Source organism: Arachis hypogaea, chromosome 3 (genome assembly GCF_003086295.3).
Source record: "Arachis hypogaea cultivar Tifrunner chromosome 3, arahy.Tifrunner.gnm2.J5K5, whole genome shotgun sequence".
Taxonomy (NCBI): domain Eukaryota; kingdom Viridiplantae; phylum Streptophyta; class Magnoliopsida; order Fabales; family Fabaceae; genus Arachis; species Arachis hypogaea.
In genome coordinates this window covers 117,378,162-117,400,720 of record NC_092038.1, presented here as the reverse complement: position 1 = coordinate 117,400,720, position 22,559 = coordinate 117,378,162, and the positions used below count along the sequence as shown (strand labels likewise).

Here is a 22,559-nt window from a genome sequence, read left to right as displayed (position 1 = left end):
TATATTTTTTGACATTCGAGTTATTCTCACTCTTTAAAAAAAATGCGTATTATAACAACGTAAGAGACGAGTTATACCTCAAAAATTTATTCACACAAAAATAAAAATATTATTTTAATTTCTATCTATTTTGTCTCGTATATAAAATTTTTATTATCTAATTAAATGCCAGTGAAATTTATTTCATAAGTGTATGACTGTACGTTATATTATATTTTATCAGAAAAATGTACGTAGATTATGTATACAAATAGGTAAAGACACAAATAAGACAAAGAGTTCATGTCAGAGAAAACAATGGTGTTTTTAATATCATTAAGGTAACGAGCGAAAAACACTATCACACCAGAAAAGGCGTTGCCCAAAGATAGGTAGTTAGTATATGTCCGAAAATGAGAGAGGAAAAAAAAGATAAGCTTAATCATCGGACTTATTTATTTTTCGTTCTCAAATATTAATATCAATGACTAAACTATGTTAAAATATCTTTTGCTATATACTGTATATGTCACGCGGAGGACGAGGATGCTTATTTTGGTCGAATATTGATCAGATATTCAGAATTGAAAGCGAAATTAGCAGTGGCAATTATCGTAATTATAGTAGAAACAGAGGGCTAAAGTTTAACAAGGCTTACTTCAGAGATTTCGGCATTCATTCATTCATTTCACATTAACCAGCTCTCTTCTTCCTCCTTTCTAATATTTAACAATTGCATCACTCTCTCTCTCTCTCTCTCTCTCTCTGAATCGTGATCCGCCGCCGAATTCTCTGTTCTCATCGAATCCATCGCTGTTCCTCAGAAGGTTCTTCTGCTTCCTATCCTTTCACGCTCTACGTTCATTTATTCATTGTTGTTGTAGATCTTCATTCAGCTTTCTCCCCTGCATGCGCTTCCATTTGATTTCGTCGTTCCCTTCCATTTTCGGATCTCAATTTTGATTATCTATTCCATCATTACGAAGTCTTTCTCATCCGATCGCCTAATGCACCAGCTCCATCTAGATTGTTTTTCAGAAGCTTAGATTGTTGTGTTTGTGCATGCTTGTTTCTTTTGGCTATTGTTGTCGTGGATCTGAGTAATTTACATGTCAATGCATGGATGAAAATTTTGTAACTTAGATATTTCGTTTTTTTTCTAATAGCAGATCGTAGCTTAGCTGTTGAAGATGGCATCAACAGCGACTGGGTGGTACAGAGGAAGGGTCAAAGCTGTTCCTTCTGGGGATTGTTTGGTCATTGTGGCCCTCACTAGCTCAAGGCCTGGTGCTCTTCCTGAAAAGACCATCACTTTATCATCTTTAGTTGCTCCTAGGCTGGTAATTTTCTCCATATATGCTAATATCCCTTTTCTCATTCTGGAAAAGGAAAAAAAAAAAAAACATATCTTGTATCAAGGTTGTAATAGCTGAGATGTTTGGTATATTTTTTTGTTTAAAATATTTCTATAGGCAAGAAGGGGTGGTGTGGATGAACCATATGCTTGGGAAAGTAGAGAATTTCTAAGGAAGCTCTGCGTTGGGAAGGTGAGGAAAAATAAAGTTTGCAGTTTTATCACCTGCCCTGCCGTTATTTAATTCTCATGCAACATTCTAAATCTCTGACTTGGTATATTGGTGGAACAGGAGGTGACCTTCAAGATTGATTACAATGTGCCCTCCATAAATCGTGAGTTTGCAAGTGTTTTTCTTGGGGACAAGAATGTTGCAATGCTGGTTGTTGCTGCAGGATGGGCAAAGGTGTAGTACAGTGTGTTTCTGGTAGTTGTTCCCTGCTTGAATTGTTTCTCCATCACTAAATTGTATATTGTGGTTTTTGTTTGTGCAGATTAGAGAGCAGGGGCAACAGAAAGGAGAAGCAAGCCCTTACCTTGCAGAATTGTTAAGATTGGAAGAACAAGCTAAACAGGAAGGTGTTGGTCGTTGGAACAAGGTTAGGGTTTCCATTTTTAAATGTTGGACCCTTGACAGTTGATAGTTACTTACTGCGAAAGAGAATTTTAATAATATTATAATTGGTGAACAAGTTTTTTTTTTAATTGCTTATTTGATGCAAGCCCCTGCTTTGTTGGATGCTTGGTTTACTTGAATCCAACCTAAATTCTGTTAGGCATCATTTGCTGATGAAAAGCGTTACATGTTGTCGTTATCTAATCATTGTATCTTGTCATTACCAAAGAATAATATGCTGTCACTATCTTGAAGTTGATTTAATTAAATGTTGCATGTAAATATTTAATATTTATGTGCAGACTGGAAATGAGTATTTTCTTGTTGCCTTCCACAATAAGGATTAATTATGCAATGACATTTAACTTTGTCATTGGATTTATTTGATAATTATTTTAATACACTTTAACATAAAATATCTAGACAGGACTTCTCCATGTTGGTGACTTAGTTGGCTTGAACTGGGACATGCGAGGAGAGTAGCGGTGTTCAATCCCACCAATGCTCTCCATTTCGGTTTTGCATTCTCCATCTTGCAAACCCCCTTTGTATTTCCCATTAAGGGGCCACCTAGGAGCCTCACAATGGGCACCTTTGCTACGAAGTGGGACCTTGGTCTTTGTTGGGGGGGATATGTCTAGCATGTAATGGAAACGGACAAAAGAATGGAGAAGTGTGATTTGTAGCTAATCTTATACAGAAACTTGTCATGCCTGATTATGATTGTGGTTGATTGCAGAGTCCAGGTGCTGCTGAGGCCTCCATCAGAAATCTACCACCTTCAGCCATTGGTGATCCAAGCAACTTGGATGCTATGGGTTTGTTGGCTGCAAACAAAGGCAAGCCAATGGAAGGAATTGTTGAGCAGGTTCGCGATGGCAGTACCCTGCGAGTCTATCTGCTCCCTGAATTTCAGTTTGTCCAAGTTTTCGTGGCTGGAATTCAGGTATGTCCCATTAATGCTGTTGGTGTTGCCATGCTGCTATCTGTTAATCATGATAATAACTATTTTTCCTTAATTTAGTCCCCACAAATGGGAAGGAAAGCTGCATCAGAGCCTGTTGTTGAGTCAGAGGTGACAGCAGATAGAACCGATAGTGGAGATGTTCCTGCTGAGTCTCGAGCCCCACTTACATCTGCCCAAAGGCTTGCAGTTTCAGCTGCTGTTGCTGAAAGTGTTGCTGATCCTTTTGCTCATGAGGCTAAATTTTTCACCGAGATGAGAGTGTTGAACCGAGATGTATGAAATATGCTTCTTTAATTTATCTTTGCTTGTTGCATTTTTGCTTGTTTTCTAAATTTCAGATTGGTATGTAGGTGCGGGTTGTCCTTGAAGGTGTTGATAAGTTCAGCAATTTGATTGGGTCAGTGTATTATCCTGATGGTGAATCAGCAAAAGACCTGGCGTTGGAACTTGTTGAAAATGTATGTTCTTCCCTTGTTGAAAGTGTATAACCTTTTAGCTGAATTTCTGTTGGCCTTGAAAGATTTATTTCACTGATTTTCTATTGGATCATAACTATGTTGAGTTATTTGAGTTAGCAGTAAGCTTGTGGCCTCTGAAATTGACTTAGTTTGAGGAGTCTCCATAACATAGACCTGATGTTTATGAATATATATGAAACACGTAGAACACGCATTGAAGCTATGAAAGATTTTTATCTACCTACCTACCAACTAGAAGGATTTCAAAAGGAAAGTTTGTACTGGCTATCCTTTCTGGCTTTATGGGCTAATCACATCAAGTGGCTTACCAAAGATAGCACAAATAATTAAACATTTCTTGTTTATTGTCTCTTAATATTTACTGCTTTATTCCTTTCATCATTTCTTAAAACATTTTGACACATTAAATCTTTTATGTTTTGTCAGCTGTCTAGCTATTTATTTATTCATTTTTGTATATTAATAGTTTTTCAGGAAGTTATTCTCTTACCCACCATTGCTTCCTGACACTTTAATTGAACTAATTGCCATGATTTCCATTCCTGTAGCTTTGGTAATTGAGTTGCGTCAGAGACATGCAATGCAGTTTTATAAAGGGAAATCTTTGGAGTTTCTCCATGTCTTTTCATCTGATAAGATTCATTTAAACAATAGTAAAAACCCCTCTCGTTTCGATTTCCTCTATCTATAGGGTTTCGCCAAATATGTTGAATGGAGTGCAAATATGATGGAGGATGAGGCAAAGAGGAAGCTGAAGGCTGCAGAGCTTCAGGCTAAGAAAAGCAGATTGAGGATGTGGACAAACTATGTACCACCAGCAACTAATTCCAAGGCAATTCATGACCAGAATTTTACAGGAAAGGTAAACTGTCTTCCAGTTTTATTCCTACCAGTCAATCTTCAATTAGATTTGCATAATAATTTGGCTGGACTCTTTCTAGGTGGTTGAGGTTGTAAGTGGGGACTGCATCATTGTTGCAGATGATTCCATTCCTTATGGCAGTCCACTAGCAGAGAGACGAGTTAACCTGTCAAGTATTCGATGTCCCAAAATGGGCAATCCTCGTAGAGATGAAAAACCAGCTCCCTATGCTCGTGAAGCAAAGGAGTTCTTGAGAACACGCCTCATTGGCCGTCAAGTATGAAAATTATAAGATTGATTATTTTGATGATCAATTGTGAATACAGTCATTAGTTGCTTATACCTGTTTTCAGGTTAATGTACAAATGGAGTATTCTAGAAAGGTTAGTCCAGCAGATGGGTCTGCAGCTCCACCTGGAGCTGCTGATGCTAGATCAATGGATTTTGGATCGGTTTTCCTAGCATCAAATGTTAAGAGTGACGGTGATGGTGTTCCTGCTGGTAGCCAGCAACCCGGGGTCAATGTCGCTGAGTTGGTAGTTGCTCGAGGATTTGGAACTGTCATTAGACATCGGGACTTTGATGAGAGATCAAACTACTATGATGCTCTTCTTGCTGCAGAATCACGTGCCATATCTGGCAAAAAAGGGATCCATTCTGCCAAGGACTCTCCGGTCATGCATATAACTGATCTGACCATTGTGAGAAGCTACATTAAATTTTGCTTCTTTGCTTTTACACTGTTAATATTTTTTATAAAATGTTGTAAAAACCATTTTTTTCCGTTTTGGTTCATTCTAGGCATCAGCCAAGAAAGCCAAAGATTTCTTGCCTTTCCTGCACCGGAGTAGAAGAATCCCAGCTGTTGTGGAATATGTCCTCAGCGGCCATCGTTTCAAATTGTTAATTCCAAAAGAAACTTGCAGCATTGCTTTTGCATTCTCTGGTGTTAGATGTCCTGGTCGTGACGAGCCATATTCTGAGGAAGCAATTGCACTGATGAGGCGAAAGATTATGCAGAGAGATGTTGAGGTAATTCAGGGTTTATCCCTTCCTGTGTGAACTAAGATTCCTGGTTGTAGTTTTTAATTGTAAAATTGTATTTATTTATTTTATTTTATTATTTACTCTTTTCAGATTGAAGTGGAAACTGTTGATAGAACTGGAACGTTCTTGGGATCCTTATGGGAGTCAAGGACAAATGTAGCAGTTACACTCCTTGAAGCTGGTCTTGCAAAACTTCAAACATCCTTTGGCAGTGACAGAATTCCTGATTTACACCTTCTGGAGCAAGCTGAACAATCTGCAAAGAGGCAAAAGCTGAAAGTAAGGAAGAGGTCCCTCCCTAATGATGCTTGACATTGCCACTTCTGTTTTTCCGGTTTGCTATTCTGAAGTGATTTGTATTGCAGATATGGGAGAATTATGTCGAAGGGGAGGAAGTCTCTAATGGTGCAACTGTTGAAAACAAACAGCAAGAAGTTCTTAAGGTGCTTTGGATACTCCTGCATAAATGACCATTTTTGCTGTGAAAACTGAAAAATTCGGAATGATCTCTCGATATTTTAAAAGTCTGAATGATTTGTCCCATTGTTACACATTTGTAGGTTGTGGTTACAGAAGTTTTGGGTGGTGGTAAATTCTATGTTCAACCCGCTGGAGATCAGAAGATAGCATCCATTCAGCAACAGCTTTCTTTTTTGAACCTTCAAGAAGCTCCTCTGCTTGGTGCTTTCAGTCCTAAGAAGGGTGACATAGTCCTTTGTCATTTTCTGGCAGATAAATCATGGTACCGAGCAATGGTAAGTTCTTAGTTTAGCTTCTGTAATAATGAGAAGAGGTAGCCATTCCATGGCCAATCAAGTGTGGTCTTTAGAAATGGCTAATGAGAAATATTTACTTGATGATCAAAAGTGGATTCTGTTTTGTTTCTTTAAACCTTTTGTATCTTTCTACCCCTTGCATTTCATTGATTTGTTATCTAGATTTGTACTATTAGGATTTAGGGGAAAACAAAATTTGCCAAACTATGAGGCCCGACATCATTCAGTCAGATATTTTACTACGTGGCTGACATATTGCGTGCATGTGATCTCTTACTATTTATGAATAGAGTTAATGAGATGTGATGACCTATGTTCTTAGTCTAATTCAATTTTATGTTTTGGTTTATGATTCGGTATATGGAATCATGTAGATCGTCAATGGGCCTCGAGGAGCCGTTCAATCTCCCCAGGATAAATTTGAAGTATTCTACATTGATTATGGAAATCAAGAAGAAGTAACTTACAGTCAGTTACGACCACTTGATCCATCTGTCTCTGCCGCTCCTGGTCTTGCTCAACTGTGCAGCCTTGCATACATGAAGGTTCCAAACTTGGAAGAGGACTTTGGCCAAGAAGCAGCTGAATATTTGAGCGAACTCACTTTAGGCAGCGGCAAAGAATTCAGGGCCAAGGTTGAGGACAGAGATGCTTCAGGAGGGAAAACGAAAGGGCAGGGAACTGGGACGGTTCTTGCTGTAACTCTTGTTGCTGTGGATACCGAGATCAGCGTTAATGCTGCCATGCTACAGGTTTTCATTGCAAATCACTGTTTTTCTTGATATGCTCTTTAGAGGCATAGATTTTAATTACCTGCATACAGTTTGCACAGGAAACTCACTTCCTCTGAATGTTTTCTTTGTGAAATTTCCAGGAAGGACTTGGTAGGCTTGAAAAAAGGAACAGACGGGACAGAAGAGAGAAACAGCAAGCTCTTGATAATTTAGAGAAATTCCAGGCAGAGGCAAAGACAAGCCGGCGTGGAATCTGGCAGTATGGAGATATTCAGTCGGACGACGAGGACACTGCCCCCCCTGCAAGAAAGGCTAGTGGCCGGAAGTGAGTGTCATTTCTTTGGGGGAAGGTAACTTATAATTTATAAGTTACTTATAATGTAGACATCTTCACAGGGAATATGAGTCGAGTTATAGTCATCCACATTTTACATTGAGTTAAGAGAGGAAAAGAAAATGCCGTGCGTAATGCTTTGTGAGTTTTGTTTTTCTTGTTATGAATTTTGTTGTTAGATTAAGGGGGACAATTGTTTTCAAATATCAGACAATAAAAGGGCATGCGGCAGAATTTAATTATTATTAATTAATATATCATGGGACGGCATAGACATTGTTTTATGGTGATAGTTAAGAACTTCGTTTTCATTTTCTTGGTTGTCTTTTTATCGAGTTAAATTAACTCAATTCATGTGCTTCAATGGAAGTGTGGATGAAGTCAATAAAGAAAGAGGGGCAATAGTAATACATAATCACTTCTGCTTTCTAAAAGACATACTTCCCTTCTGGTTCTATCTGACACGCACACACTTCTAAGTAGTTTCTATAATTTCCTTGAATATAAACCAGCACTTTTGACATTATAAAAAAGGGTGTCGTCTGTTAAACGTAATTTTTACTTGTAGAATTTAACAATGAAAAGGTCGGTTTTATTTTGTTCCATTTCTATTTTTAAACAAATTAGACAAGTTTTATAAACACTAAAGAATTCTCTAAAAAATTCTCATTCCGATAGAACACTATAGCCTCCTGTAAGAAAGAAAAACACCGACTTTCCAAAAATCATGATTGACAAACTCTGCTAAAAACTATTATTTTAAAATTTAGACTCTTGGTAACATATATTAAAAGGGTACATTTTAAAGATGCTATAAATTTTTTTGTTACCAAAAATGATTAAAATGATAAATTTTTTATATTTCAATGTATTAAATACATCAAAAAATTTAAAGATTTTAATTATTCTTAAAATATATTTTTAGGACACAAACTAATTAAATTCTAAAATTTTTAATAAAAATGAAATATGTGGATCAAAACAATAAAAACAATACTTACTGTTATAATTAAAAATAATTTATATTATTACATAGGGCTTATTTGGGTGAGTTTTTAAGAAAATATCTTTTTTCGAGTTATCTTTTTTTAAAAGATCTTATAGAGAAGTAAAAGTAATTTTATGTTTGGATATCTCATGTAAAAAGGTTTTTTTATCTATCAATTATGTTTGGGTATAACAATATAAAAGTACTTTTTTGTTTATTTATTACATGAAAAATATATTTTTTTTAAGCAAAAAAGATCTTTTAAAAAAAGATGTAAATTATAGCTTCTCAAAAAAGATTTTTTTTTTTATTTTACTAGTGCTTTTACTTTTACTAGTAGAAATTTGCCAAATACGTTGAAAAAAATCTTTTTTCATTAAAAAAAGATCTTTTTTAACAAAATAATGGCGCACAAACATGCACATAATTAAAATCAGACTGAAATGATAACCATATATATATATATATATATATATATATATATATATATATATATATATATATATTTTAAATGTAAAATTTTAATCTTCATATTGAATTTAGCTAATATATACTATTAGTAGAAATTTTTAAATTTTTTCTCTAATATTTTCAATATTTAGTAACCTTAAAGATGTACATTTGTACATTATCTAATAATAATAATAATAATAATAATAATAATAATAATAGAATGGTATATCACATAAATGGAAGAATTTTGATGTGATCTAAATCATCATGCATAAGAGTATCTCCGAATCAAAATTATGGGCCTATTTCATTATCTCTCTCTTTTAAATCTCTAAGTTCAACTAAACTTAAAATTTCAAGAGAGAGAGAGTTAAGAGATTACGATGCTTTGTAGTAATCTCCCTTCCCAGTAAATGTGTGCATATACTCACCAAAACTTAAAGCTAACAAAGGAATCAATTGCATATGTCCATAATCCATCTACCAATGTCGTATTCATGTCAAAGTTGGTTGACTTAGATTTTTTGTGACCCAAAATTTGTATATAAACCTCATATTTGTTGTAAAATAAATAAATAAAGAAGATAAAATAAAGATATAGAAGACTTTAGTATTAATATTAGCCAATATAATTAACTCAATATATTGAAGATAATTTATAGATATCTACTAATATATATATAGCAACTTATTTGTAAGAGAGAGAGAAAAGAGAATAGTATATGAAAAGAGAGAGTGATTTTATTATTTTTGTTGTATGTCAAAAGCCTCAATCTATACCCCTATTTATACATGTGCAAGGCTTTATTTTTTCAAACTATATTAAATACAGTCATCCTTGAGAAACTATATCTTATGGAAAATGGACATCCACATAAGGTGTGATAAGGTATTCTTATCACAACACTCCCCCCTTAATGACCATTTAGGATTATTGCCTCGTTAAAATCTTACTAAAGAAAAATCCAATGGGAAAAAACCTTAGTGAAGGAAAAAGAGTACAATATCTTTTAATGATGGGGACTGCCTTATTAAAAACCTTGTCAAGAAAAACCTAATGGGAAAAAAACCTGACCAAGGAAAAAAAAGTACAGTCTCCCCCTCTTGTCGCCATCAGTTGATGTCTCGAAATCGGCGCATCCCAATCTCATGTACCAATCTTTCAAAGGAAGATTTTGGGAGTGACTTTGTAAATAAATCTGCCAGATTGTCACTTGAGCGGATCTGTTGGACGTCAATTGTTCCTTGATTTTGAAGATCATGAGTGAAGAAGAATACGGGAGAAATATGCTTTGTTCTATCACCTTTGATGTATCCACCTTTAAGTTGAGCAATGCATACTGTATTATCTTTAAACAGGACAGTTAGAGCTATCTTATGATCAATCATTCCACATGATGACAGAATATATTGGATCAAACTCCTGAGCCAAAAACACTCGCAACTTGCTTCATGAATCGCTAGTGTTTCGGCATGATTAGAGGATGTTGCAGCAATCGTCTGTTTCGTGGACCTCCATGATATAGCTGTACCGCCATATGTAAACAGGTATCCTGTTTGAGATCTCCCTTTATGTGGATCAGACAAGTAGCTAGCATCTGCATACCCAACTAGTTGTGAATTGGATCCATAGGGATAGAACAATCCCATATCAACCGTTCCATGAAGATATCGAAAGATTTGTTTGATTCCTCTCCAATGTCTTTTGGTTGGAGAGGAACTATACCTTGCTAGTAAATTCACAGCAAATGATATATCGGGTCGTGTATTATTAGCAAGATACATTAGCGCACCAATGGCACTAAGATATGGTACTTCAGGACCAAGGATATCTTCATTTTCTTCTTTAGGACGGAATTGATCTTTTTCCACATCCAAAGATCTTACGATCATTGCGGTACCCAAGGGATGTGACTTATCCATATAAAATCTTTTCAAGATCTTTTCTATGTATGTCGTTTGATGAATAAAGATCCCATTTTTTGTATGCTCGATCTGCAGGCCGAGACAAAATTTAGTCTTTCCAAGATCTTTTATCTCAAACTCTTCTTTTAGGGTTTTTATAATTATTGGAATATCTTCAGGAGTTCCAATGATATTTAAATCATCAACGTACACATCAATTATAATGAATCCAGATGCAGTTTTCTTTATGAAAACACAGGGACAGATATCATCATTCTTGAATCCATTTTTGGCCAAATACTCAGTAAGACGATTATACCACATTCGTCTAAATTGCTTTAGACCATATAAAGATCTTTGCAATTTGACTAAGTATAACCCCTGTGAATATTCATTGGATGGTTTAGACATCTTTAGTCCTTCAAGGACTTTCATATAGATATCCCGATCTAATGAGCTGTATAAGTAGGCTGTTACCACATTCATTAAATGCATATGCAGTTTTTGATATGCAGATAAACTGACCAAATAACACAATATTATCGCATCCACTACAGGGAAATACGTTTCTTCATAATCTATACGGGGCCTTTGTGAAAAATCTTGTGCCACAAGTCGGGCTTTGTAGTGCACAACTTCATTTTTCTCATTTCGTTTTCTCACAAATACCCACCTGTATCCAATAGGTTTTACATCTTCTGGTGTACGGACTACAGGTCTAAAGACTTCACGTTTTGCAAGTGAGTCTAATTCAGCCTTCATGGCTTCTTCCCATTTTGGCCAATCATTTCTTTGTCGACATTCTTCGATTGATCTTGGCTCAAGATACTTACTTTCATGCATGATATTTAATGCCACATTATATGAAAATATTTCATTGACAATTATCTTATTTCGATCCCATTTTTCTCCTATAAAAACATAATTTATCGAGATCTCGTCATTTTCACAATTTTCAGGTACCTGAACGTCTTCTGGCGTTAAAATTATATCAGAATTTTGGACAACTGCAGGTATCTTTGCTGTGTCTTTTCCAACAGGAATAGTATTTACCTCTTTTTTCTTTCGAGAATTTTTGTCTTTGGAACCGACAGGCCTGCTACGCTTCTGGCGTGTATTTGCTTCTGTGGAAATTTGTCCAACTGGGACATCAATTCGAATTGGGACATTTTTCGCTGGTATATACGACTTGGTTATCCTCTTTGTATCAGAAAATGCATCAGGAAATTCATTTGCTATTCTTTGCAAATGTATAATCTTTTGAACTTCTAGTTCATATTGCCCTGATCGAGGATCTAAATGCATCAAGGATGATGCATTCTAATTAAGTTCCTTTTCAAGAAGCTTATTCTCTCCCCCTAATATTGGAAATTTTGATTTATCAAAATGAAAATTCGTAAATTGGGCTTTAAATACATCTCCCGTTTGTATCTTAAGTTACCTCACTATAGAGGGAGAATCATATCCAACATATATCCCCAATTTTCTTTGGGGTCCCATTTTGGTGCGATTTGGTGGTGCAATGAGAACATATATCGCACACTCGAATATTCTTAAATGGAAAACATTTGGCTGCTGGCCAAAAGCTAACTGCATAGGAGAGAATTGATGGTAACTCATCGGCCTCAAACGAATAAGTGCTGCGGCATGTAAAATAGCATGCTCTCAAACTAAGATTGGGAGATTTGTTCTCATAAGTAAGGGTCTAGAAATTAATTGGAGGCATTTAATAAGTGATTCTGCTAACCCATTTTGTGTGTGAACATGAGCTACTAGATGTTCAACACTTATTCCATTAGCCATACAATAAGCATGAAAAGCTTGGGAAGTAAATTCACCAGTATTATCAAGACGAATTGCTTTGATTGGATTTTCTGGAAATTGTACTTTTAATCGAATAATTTGAGCCAGTAATCTCGCAAACGCCAGGTTGTGAGAAGACAATAAGCACACATGTGATCATCTCGAAGATGCGTCTATCAGGACCATAAATTATCTAAAAGATCCACATGGTGGATGAATTGGTCCACATATATCACCTTGAATCCTTTCTAGGAATTCATGGGACTCAAATCCAATCTTTACTAGCGATGGCCTTAAAATTAACTTCCTTTTAGAACATGCAGCACAACAAAATTCACTAGATTTAAGAATCTTCTGGTTCTTTAGTGAATGTTCATGGGAGTTTTCAATAATTCTCCGCATCATGGTTGTTCCTGGATGACCCAATCGGTCGTGCCAAGTTATGAATTCATTTGGACTAGTAAACTTCTAGATTACAGTGGCATGTGATTCAATTGCACTAATCTTGGTATAATATAACCCAGATGAAAGTGAGGGTAATTTTTCTAATATAACTTTCTTATTTGAATCATGAGTTGTCATAAATACTCATGATTTCCCTCATTCATTGTCTCAACATGATATCCATTTCGGCAAATATCTTTGAAACTCAATAAGTTCCTCAGAGACTTAGTAGACAATAGTGCATTATTTATTATGAATTTTGTTCCTCCAGAAAGCAAAATTATAGCTCTTCCGGAGCCTTCTATCACATTGCCTGATCCAATAATAGTATTAACATATTCTTTTTTTGGCACAAGATAGGTAAAATATATATCACTTTTGAGAATGGTGTGCGAACTTGCACTATCCACAAGGCATACATCTTCATTATATATCCTTGCCATTATCTTCAAAGATAAATTATAATAAAATGAGTAGTAATACATGCACAGTCAAATTGAATTCTTGATTAGAATTATTTTTCTAAGAAACATTGTACATAAAATCATATGCTAAAATTTTATTTTAAAACTTGACACATTTAATGATTTCAAAATTCATAAACATTAATATTTCATTATTTATATACATCACATTTGAAACTTAAATACATAGAAAATAAAACTTAACAATACGTTCTTTACATTATTTATTTACATAGATACTTAACAATCCCACATATTAAACTATTCCATTATTGATCAAATGACCAATATTTCCTTCATGATCCTCAAAGAAATCAGATACATCATAATGAGTGGTAGAATTTTCAGCATCATTTGAAACAAAATTTGTTTCCTTCCCTTTGTCGTCCTTTTTCAAAGATGCCTGGAAAAGATCGACTAGGTGCCTTGGGGTACGACAGGTACGTGACCAATGGCCCTTTCCACCACAACGGAAACACTTATCCTCTGTTGATTTATTTTGCCCAATATTTCTTTCTTTATCCCACTTCTGGTGAGATCCTCTCTTTTGAACATAATTTCTTTTCCTTCCATAATTTTTCTTGTTATTAAAACCTTGCCATTTACCTCTTCTAGGGTAATTTGCCGCATTTACTTCAAGAAATGGGGCGGCGCCAGTTGGGCGCGCTTCGTGATTCTTTAAGAGCAACTCATTGTTGTGTTCAGTAACAAGAAGGCAAAAAATTAGCTCAGAATGTTTTTTAAATCCTTTTTCTCGACACTACTGCTGCAGGAGCACATTCGAGGCATGGAAGGTTGAGAAAGTTTTCTCTAACATATCATTATCAGTTATCATTTCCCCACATAATTTTATTCGTGAGGTAATTCGAAACATTGCCGAATTATATTCATCTATGGATTTAAAATCCTGTAGACACAAGTGCGTCCATTCATATCGGGCTTGAGGAAGTATCACCATTTTTTTATGATTGTACCTTTCTTCAAGGTCTTTCCAAAGATCTGTAGGATCTTTTAATGTGAGATATTCATTTTTCAATCCTTCGTCAAGATGACGACGAAGAAAAATCATGGCTTTGGCTTTATCCTTCTGGGATGTATTATTTTCAGCCTTAATGGTATCTCCAAGATCCATTGAATCAAGATGGATTTCAGCATCTAATATCTATGATAAATAATTATTTCCAGATATATCAAGAGCATTAAATTCAAGATGAGAGAGCTTCGACATAATGAAAATTTGTTACCTGAGTCTTCCTAAAAATTTGATTAGAGTCTCGTGCTGATAACATGTTGTAAAATAAATAAATAAAGAAGATAAAATAAAGATATAGAAGACTCTAGTATTAATATTAGCCAATATAATTAACTCAATATATTGAAGATAATTTATATATATCTACTAATATATATAGCAACTTATTTGTAAAAGAGAGAGAAGAGAATAGTATATGAGAAGAGAGAGTGATTTTATTATTTCTGTTGTATGTCAAAAGCCTCAACCTATGCTCCTATTTATACATGTGTAAGGCTACACTTTTTCAAACTATATTAAATACAGTCATCCTTGAGAAACTGTATCTTATGGAAAATGTGCATCTACATAAGGTGTGATAAGGTATTCTTATCACAACAATATTTTCAATCACTAAAGAATATTAAGCCCAAATGAAGGAAGCTAAATGTAACTATACCTATATATAATGAGAGCATAGGACGAGTTTGGTGTACAAGTTTTTTTTTCTTTCTTCTAAAACATCGTTCAACATATATAATTAATTGCAATTAAGATTTTAGCGACTAAATATGTTCTCTCTTAATATGTTACACTTGAGTTTGAATCTTGACGATGGCCAAGTAGTAGAAAAAACTCTTAAATGTGTGTGTAAGTGTGTAATGTAATATATAGAATTGGAGACTTTTCAATCCATCCAGCCAAATATATATACAATTTTGACTATTATATTTATACTTTTTTTTGGTAACCTATCAGAACCTCGGTCTAGAACAAGAAAAAAAAAGAACTAAAGACTGGAATCAGTAATCCCAGTTATATCTCTGGCAATCAAACTAGCTAATTCTTCTTGTGGATTATTTATGAATATAAGTCCAAATTGGTGCCTTAAGTTTTCTGTAGCGAGCCAATCAGCATAAATGTATTTTTCTCTTTAAGCGTATGCTAAACCTTTAGCCCCCACATTATGCTCTTAAAAGCTCCGGTATTTGTGATAATTGGGTTGAAACACTATAAATCTAGATCCTTTATGATTTTCTCATAAGCTTCTATCGAATCAACCTCCATAATAAAACTCCTCATTTCTAAATTCCAAGCCATTTGGAGCCCATACAACACTCCTCAAAGCTCTGCTTGCATCACCTAGTAATCTCCTATTTTAGTAATAAAGCCTCCAATCCACTCTCCCTCATGAGTTATCAGAATTTCACCCCAACCCACCATTTTTTATGCTTCCTTAGCTGGTCCATCTGTGTTTAGCTTCACCCAACCAACTAGGGAGTCTCCACTTAATCACACTCTTACTTGCTAGTCTCTCAATCTAATTTCTACCTTGTCTTCCCAAGCTTCCTTGATTCTATTTAATGTTCAGTCTAATTATGGTATAGTTATTCCTCGATCTTCTAAGGGAGGAGAAAACAATTCTTCATTCCTCCGGTTTCATATATTCCATCATGTTACAAAGAACTCATCTATCCACTCATAACTTGTGTCCATCGTAACTTATTCTCAATATTCATCTTAATCTAGCAGTCAAAATTTGTCCCAAAAAAAGGAATAAGCCACTGGTGAGACAATCTAGGTCCATATCTGTGCCGATTTTGGACAATCCCTCATGGTGTGCAATACCATTTCAATATGGTTAGGATAATGATGACAGTTTGGGTTAGCAACCATCATTCTTGCTTTCCTACCAGCAGTAAGGAATTTGCCATGGTATAAATCTCCAAAAAAAGATTTTGATCCTCTCAGGCCCTTTTCATTTCCAAATCTTCATCTAAACTTGACTTACCTCCCTTTGTTGCTGTGCGTTTAGGATCTTCTAAGCAGAGACAATTGTGAAGTCTCCTGTATTAGTATGCTTCTAACTAATAGTGTCTTTCAGTTATCCTTTAAGGATGTATTTGATTTTATTAACTATGTCATCTGGTAGCACCTTCCTCAATTTATCCATGTTTTATTCTTCATGTTCGCTAGCATAGTCCGCCACCACTTCTCCTCTTTGGACTTGTTTGAGGTTGGCGATAGTTGCTTTACGAAGTTCTTCTTTCCCTTAGACCCAGTTGTCAAACCAAAATGATGTCTTCCTCCCATTTCCTATCGAGATCCTATAATTCTCCTTAAGCCTTGGCCATATTTTCACTATCTCTTTCTAGAAAGGTGAATCAGCAGCCCTACATCTGATCCCTCTAGTTTTTTCCCTTTCCTATATGTATTTATGCATGAAGACTTTTGCCCATAGCTCATTTGGCTCTTGAATTAATTTCCAAACTACCTTCATAAGAAAAGCTTCATTGATTGTGGTAGCTGATCTGTGACCCACTCTCCCTATTTTCGGGCAACATAGAATATCCCAACTCACATGATGAATTCTCCTCTTATGTTGGTTATCACCCCAAATGAAGGTCTTTGTATTTTTTCCAACCATTCACAAACTCCCTTCGATATTCTTATGTGTTGCATTTCATAGTTGGCCAGCGTAAGCTGTCCTATCAATGACAAGCAGTTAGCTTTCTATCCCTTCAATTTATTATGGACCCTTTCAACTACATTCTTGAATTGCTTTTTCCCGACTTTGTGGTTCGTAATCATAGCACCCAAATACTTCCCAAGATAAGGCTTCTCTTGGAATTGACATTCCTTGAGAATATGTCTCTTCTGATCCTCTTTCACATTATTGGAGATAATGATAGACGTCTTTTTATTGCTGATTTTTAACCCTAATGAAGAGCAAAAACTGTTGAGATTATTCTACACTTCTCAAATTTTCTCTACATACATTTGCTCCTGCAAAACCAGCAGGTTATCAGCAAAAAGGATATGTGAGATATGAGGTCTCTCTCTCTTTCTCTCTCTTCTTATTCTTATCGGCTTCCACATATTGTTAGCTGCATGTTCCTCTACTAGCTGAGATTTTGTCCATAACTATAACAAATAAATATGGTGAGATGGGATCGCCTTGTCTCCCTCCTCTAGTCAGTTGAAAGCTCTCCGTCCTTCCTCTATTCAATAATATATTGTAGGACATTGATCGGACATAATGCATAATGATACTTGTGAGCTTTTTCCCTACCCCAAAGTCAACTAGGCACTTTTTAAGAAAATTCCAATTAAGCCTATTATAAGCTTTCTCAAAATCGAACTTAATCACCATGAAGCCTTTCTTCCCCTCAATCTTATTCATAGTGTGTGTAGCTCCTTTAATAAATAAAAATATAAATTAGGATCTATTAATACACTTAGATAGTGGTACGATGCCACTTTTTCAATGCAAGTGAGGACTATATTTTTTCTTTTATCATAGTAAAATGCCTTTTTTTAATGGATGTTGTGGTGTAGGAGAAAATGCATTAGTAGAAGTTTTTAAAGTTTTCATTGATATGCATATAAAAAAAGTATTATAATATTGAGTTACAAATTGTGCATTCATAGATTTTGAAAAATTAAAAGGTGAAATAACATGAATGTATGACTTTATTGTGATTTAAGAGTCCAACTGATAGCTCTCCACCTAATCTAATAGTTAATGGGTTGGAAAATCAGAAAATTAACCCTGATATAGTCTAGGAAGCAAAACTAGAAGAGAGAGTGGGTTGTCATGACCTTCTATCTCAGCAAGGTCCCAAGCCACAAGAGTGAGGAAAGGTGCCATCATGGTTGAAGGATTATGTGCGTGCATAGCAAGGGATTACCTCTCAAAGGATGACATGGCAAGTTAGTTAGAAAAGAGGGATATATTGTATGGAAAAATCACGTCATAGACATTGTGGAATTCGAGTAAACCTTTATGGAGTTCTTCTCGACTCAAATAGGAAATTACTTTATTTATTCAATAATATTCTCATACATTCTTTTTCATTCTTACGTACTCTATCTTTATTCTTATGTACTTTCTAACCTATTCCCATTTTGCAGTTGTTAGAGTTGTGTAGGTTAACCCTCTTCTTATCATTTGGTGCTTCATTGAAAGGGAAAATGATTCCTTCCTATGAACTCCACCAACAATCAGAATTAGCTGCGCTGCAGAGGAGTCATGTTGAGATCGCCAGCCAAGTATCTTTCACCAATGAACATATGAATGGATTAGAAGGTTCACTGCATGAGATCTGTAGATTATTAAAGGAGGTACTCAAGAACAAAAAGGTGGCTAGTGAATCCGATGACGGGGAGTTTACTTGCTCTTCTCACAACTGTAAGGCCACACACTTTCAACATCCATAGTTCTATATGGATTGCAAAGTTAAGGTCGACCTCCCTACCTTTAATGGCAAAGCGGTGGAAGAAAGGATGCTTAAGGTATGTGAACATTTCGAATGGTATTCCATTCCTTATGAGATGCAAGTCCGCATGATTTTCTTCATTTGACTAGCCCTGGCTACTCATGGTATCCTTGGGGTGTTAATAACAAAACATCGCCTATACATGGGAGTCGTTTCTGGATGCCTTACTCATTCGTTTTGGACAAAATCAGTTCTATGACCACTCTAAGGTAGCGCTCAATGAATTAAAGCAAGGTGGTACAGTGGCCGAGTACCAAGGGTTGTTCGAAGAACTTACCAACCAAGTCACGGTGTCGAGTAAAAAAAAGGTGATATCTTTTCTTCATCGTTGGGCTACAAGATCATTTGAAATGTGAGCTCCTCCTAGCCAAACCCACTACCTTCGTGCATGTAGTTTCACTAGCGAAATTACATGAACAGAAGCAAGCCACCATAAAGCCCCACCTCACCAAGAATCTTAGCTGAAACCTGAACCCACCCTCTATTCCCACAAACCAATCACACGCACTCAATCGTACTCTATCAACTAAATCACCAGTTGCCACTATATCTATCAACACATCCCAACTAACTTCTAACAAACAAAAGAACAATTCACCTAACCCACCTTTTAAGTGATTATTAGTAGTTAAAATTAAATTGAAGAAGGAGAAAGGATTATGCTATTATTGTGAGGAGAAGTGGTCACCTCGGCACAGATGCAAGAATTCATGCTACTTATTAATTAGAGAAGAGGAGATGCAAGAGATTCTGAGGGAACCTAAACCTGAAGTGATCCACACTATAGGAGACTCCAGTCTGATTGTGATGGAACCCGTTCAACTGAAAATTAATTTCAATACCATGGTAGGTCAATATCAATCTACTACTTTTTGGCTGAAGGAAACTAATAAGAGAAAAGCAGTAATGGTCTTGATCGATGGGGGAAGCTCCCATAATTTTGTGAAGGCTAGTGTTGTCGATAAGCTTAATTTTTCAATCAAGCAAACCACACCATCGCAAGTTCGTGTAGGCAATAGGGATGTGATTGGTTGTAAGGCTCTATGTGAAGATGTGTCGCTTGTGATGCAAGGATTTCAGTTTAATATCAGCACCTTTGTGCTTGATCTTCAAGGTGCGAATATCGTGTTAGGAATCCAATGGCTTATGTGTTTGGGGTATGTCACCACTCATTATGGCCTGTTGATGATGGAATTCGCTGTGAATGATATCCCTATTAAACTACAAGGGGATAGACTACTCCAATCTGAGCCAATAAATAACAAAATGTTCCAAAAGATATTAGAATCAGAGGTGGTTACTACTTTATATCACTTGAGAATGGTGGAATGAATAAGCCAGCAACAGACCAGACACCAGTAAAGGTACAACGGGTACTAGACAAGCACAATCAGATGTTTGAGTAACCCAACCAACTTTCCCTGCACTGTGAGATAGATTACTCAATTCTTTTAATTTTGGGAGCACAACCAATGGTGTGAAACCTTACAAGTATTCTCATTTTTAAAAAGAGGAAATAGAGAGATTGGTGGCCGAAATGCTTAAGAGCAGGGACATTAGAGAGTCAAAGTGCATTTTCTAGTCTGGTTCTATTGGTAAAAAAAAAAAGACAAAAATGGTGGTTTTGCGTGGATTATCGAGCCTTGAATGCCATCATGGTACGAGATAAATTTCTTATACCAACCATTGATGAGATCTTAGATGAACTATTTGGCGTTGAGTACTTTTTCAAGATCGATCTTTGATTGGGTACCACCAAATTCGAATGAATGAGAAAGCTATCCATATGACTGTCTTTTAGACTCACCAAGGTCATTATGAATTTGTGGTGATGCCGTTTGGGCTCACCAATGAACCATTCACTTTTCCTGCTACCATGAACAAGGTGTTCCAGTCTTATTTTCAAAAATTTATCGCAATTTTCTTTGACGATATTCTCATCTATAGCTACACTTGGGAGGACCACCTCACTCACCTCATTATTACTCTCTCTATTCTTTTCCAACACTGCCTATTTGCTAAACGATCCAAATGTGTTTTTGGCCAGCGCTAAGTGGATTATCTTGGTCATATCGTGTGTGCGGACGGGGTGAAAGTGGATCCCACCAAAATAGATGTGATCAAGCTTGGCCACAACCTACATCTCATAATTAACTTAGAGGGTTCCTTGGTCTCCCATGATACTACAAAAAATTTGTTGTTGATTATGTGCAGATTTCACACCCTTTGACGGAACTACTTAAGAAAAATAACTTTAATTGGGGACTTGAGGCTGATGAAGCTTTTGCTAGGCTGAAGGCAACGATGATTCAAACTCCCGTTTTAGCATTTTCTGATTTTTCAAAAACTTTCATAGTCGAGACTGATGCATCTCACAAGGGCATAGGAGCGGTTTTGACTTAAAACGGTCACCTGTTAGTGTATTTTAGCAAGAAGCTGAATTGAAAGATGTTCTGGCCTCAGCATACCTTCGAGATTTATAGGCCACCACCGAAGCAGTGGCTAAATGGCGGCATTATCTACTGGGTATGAATTTGTTATTAAAACGGATCACCAAGGGTTAAAGGAATTAATGACCCAAGTGGTATTGACACTAGACCAGCAGTACTACCTAGCTAAACTTCTTGGCTATGATTTTATAATTGAATATAGAGCGGAAAGATTCAAATAGGTCGTGGATGCTCTCTCTTGCTACCCTGAGTTGGAAACACCCTTGACCCTCCAAAGCTTTACTACGGCCCAAGCCTCACTTCTACAGTCACTCAAGGATACTAATAATCAATGTCCACGTATGCAAGAACTATATACTCAATTCAAAAATGAAAAGCTGGGCACATCTTATACAAAGTTAGATGGACTCCTATTGTACCAAGGGAAGTTATAGGTACTTGATTATCTTGGCCTAAGGGAATTGCTATTACAAGAGTTCCACTCAACTGTAAGAGGTGGCCATGGTGTTGTTTTGAAGATATATAAGGCTTTTGGAGACCTCTTTTTTCTGGCCAGGCATGCGCACAGCTATTCACAAATTTATTAAGTAGTGTTCAGATTGTCAAATGACCAAATACCTTCCAGCTAAGCCATATGGGCTGCTACAACCACTTCCAATTTCAGAATAGCTATGGTTGGAGATTTTCATTGGATTTATTGTCCAACTACCTAAGTTTACTAGCTACACTGCCATATTGGTAGTAGTGGATAGGTTTAATAAGGTTGATCATTTTTCGGTTCTCAAACCGGGGTTCATAGCCAAGGATGCTACCAAGGCATTCATTAATTCAGTGATGAAACTACATGGGTTTCTCAGAATGATGGTTTTAAATAGGAATCCAATCTTCCTAAGCAAATTTTGGAAGAATCTATTCGATCTCAACAACACATATCTCTATTACGACACTCAAACGGATGTGGTGAATCGAACATTAGAACAGTACCTATGAGTTTTCACCTGCTTTTATCCTACCCAATGGACTTTCTATCTCTCATGGGCAAAGTTTTGCTAGTTGCTACAATTAGTCCTATCATTCATCTATCAACATGTCTCTCTATGAGGCTCTATATGACATTTTTATGCAAATTCTTCTAGGTTATTCTCCAGGGCCAACATCCGTTGAGACAGTGGATGAATTTCTCAGGGTTCATGAAGCACCTCACAAGGAGTTACGCTATACCTTACAGGCCGCACAAGAGAAGATGAAGGTGCAGGCAGGCAAGCATCGATGAGAGAAAAATTTTAAAGTGGGTGTTGGATACCTTTAGGGGTGAGGCCTTATAGGCAGCACATATTAACTCAGAACAATATTAACAAGCTTTACAAATGATTTTATGGGCCATTTCATATCA

The 22,559-nt window shown here is 36.1% G+C and overlaps 1 protein-coding gene across 2 annotated transcripts; it reads left to right on the top strand.

Annotated features, from left to right (window-relative positions):
* The first annotated feature begins 536 nt into the window (after positions 1–536).
* On the top strand, positions 537–7,432 carry LOC112791028 (ribonuclease TUDOR 1). Of its 2 annotated transcripts, none has more exons than XM_025833706.3 (17): positions 537–806; positions 1,146–1,319; positions 1,452–1,526; positions 1,626–1,739; positions 1,828–1,932; positions 2,689–2,895; positions 2,974–3,189; positions 3,267–3,374; positions 4,087–4,257; positions 4,337–4,534; positions 4,611–4,958; positions 5,059–5,289; positions 5,395–5,583; positions 5,670–5,747; positions 5,865–6,059; positions 6,455–6,832; positions 6,955–7,432. In XM_025833706.3, exons 2-17 carry the CDS (start codon positions 1,170–1,172, stop codon positions 7,141–7,143), a joined length of 2,952 nt encoding a protein of 983 aa, XP_025689491.1. In that variant the 5' UTR covers positions 537–806; positions 1,146–1,169; the 3' UTR covers positions 7,144–7,432. The 2 variants fall into 2 exon arrangements, with proteins under 2 accessions (XP_025689491.1, XP_025689490.1); XM_025833705.3 differs by having other exon boundaries at positions 629–806; positions 1,149–1,319.
* Positions 7,433–22,559: the final 15,127 nt, after the last annotated feature.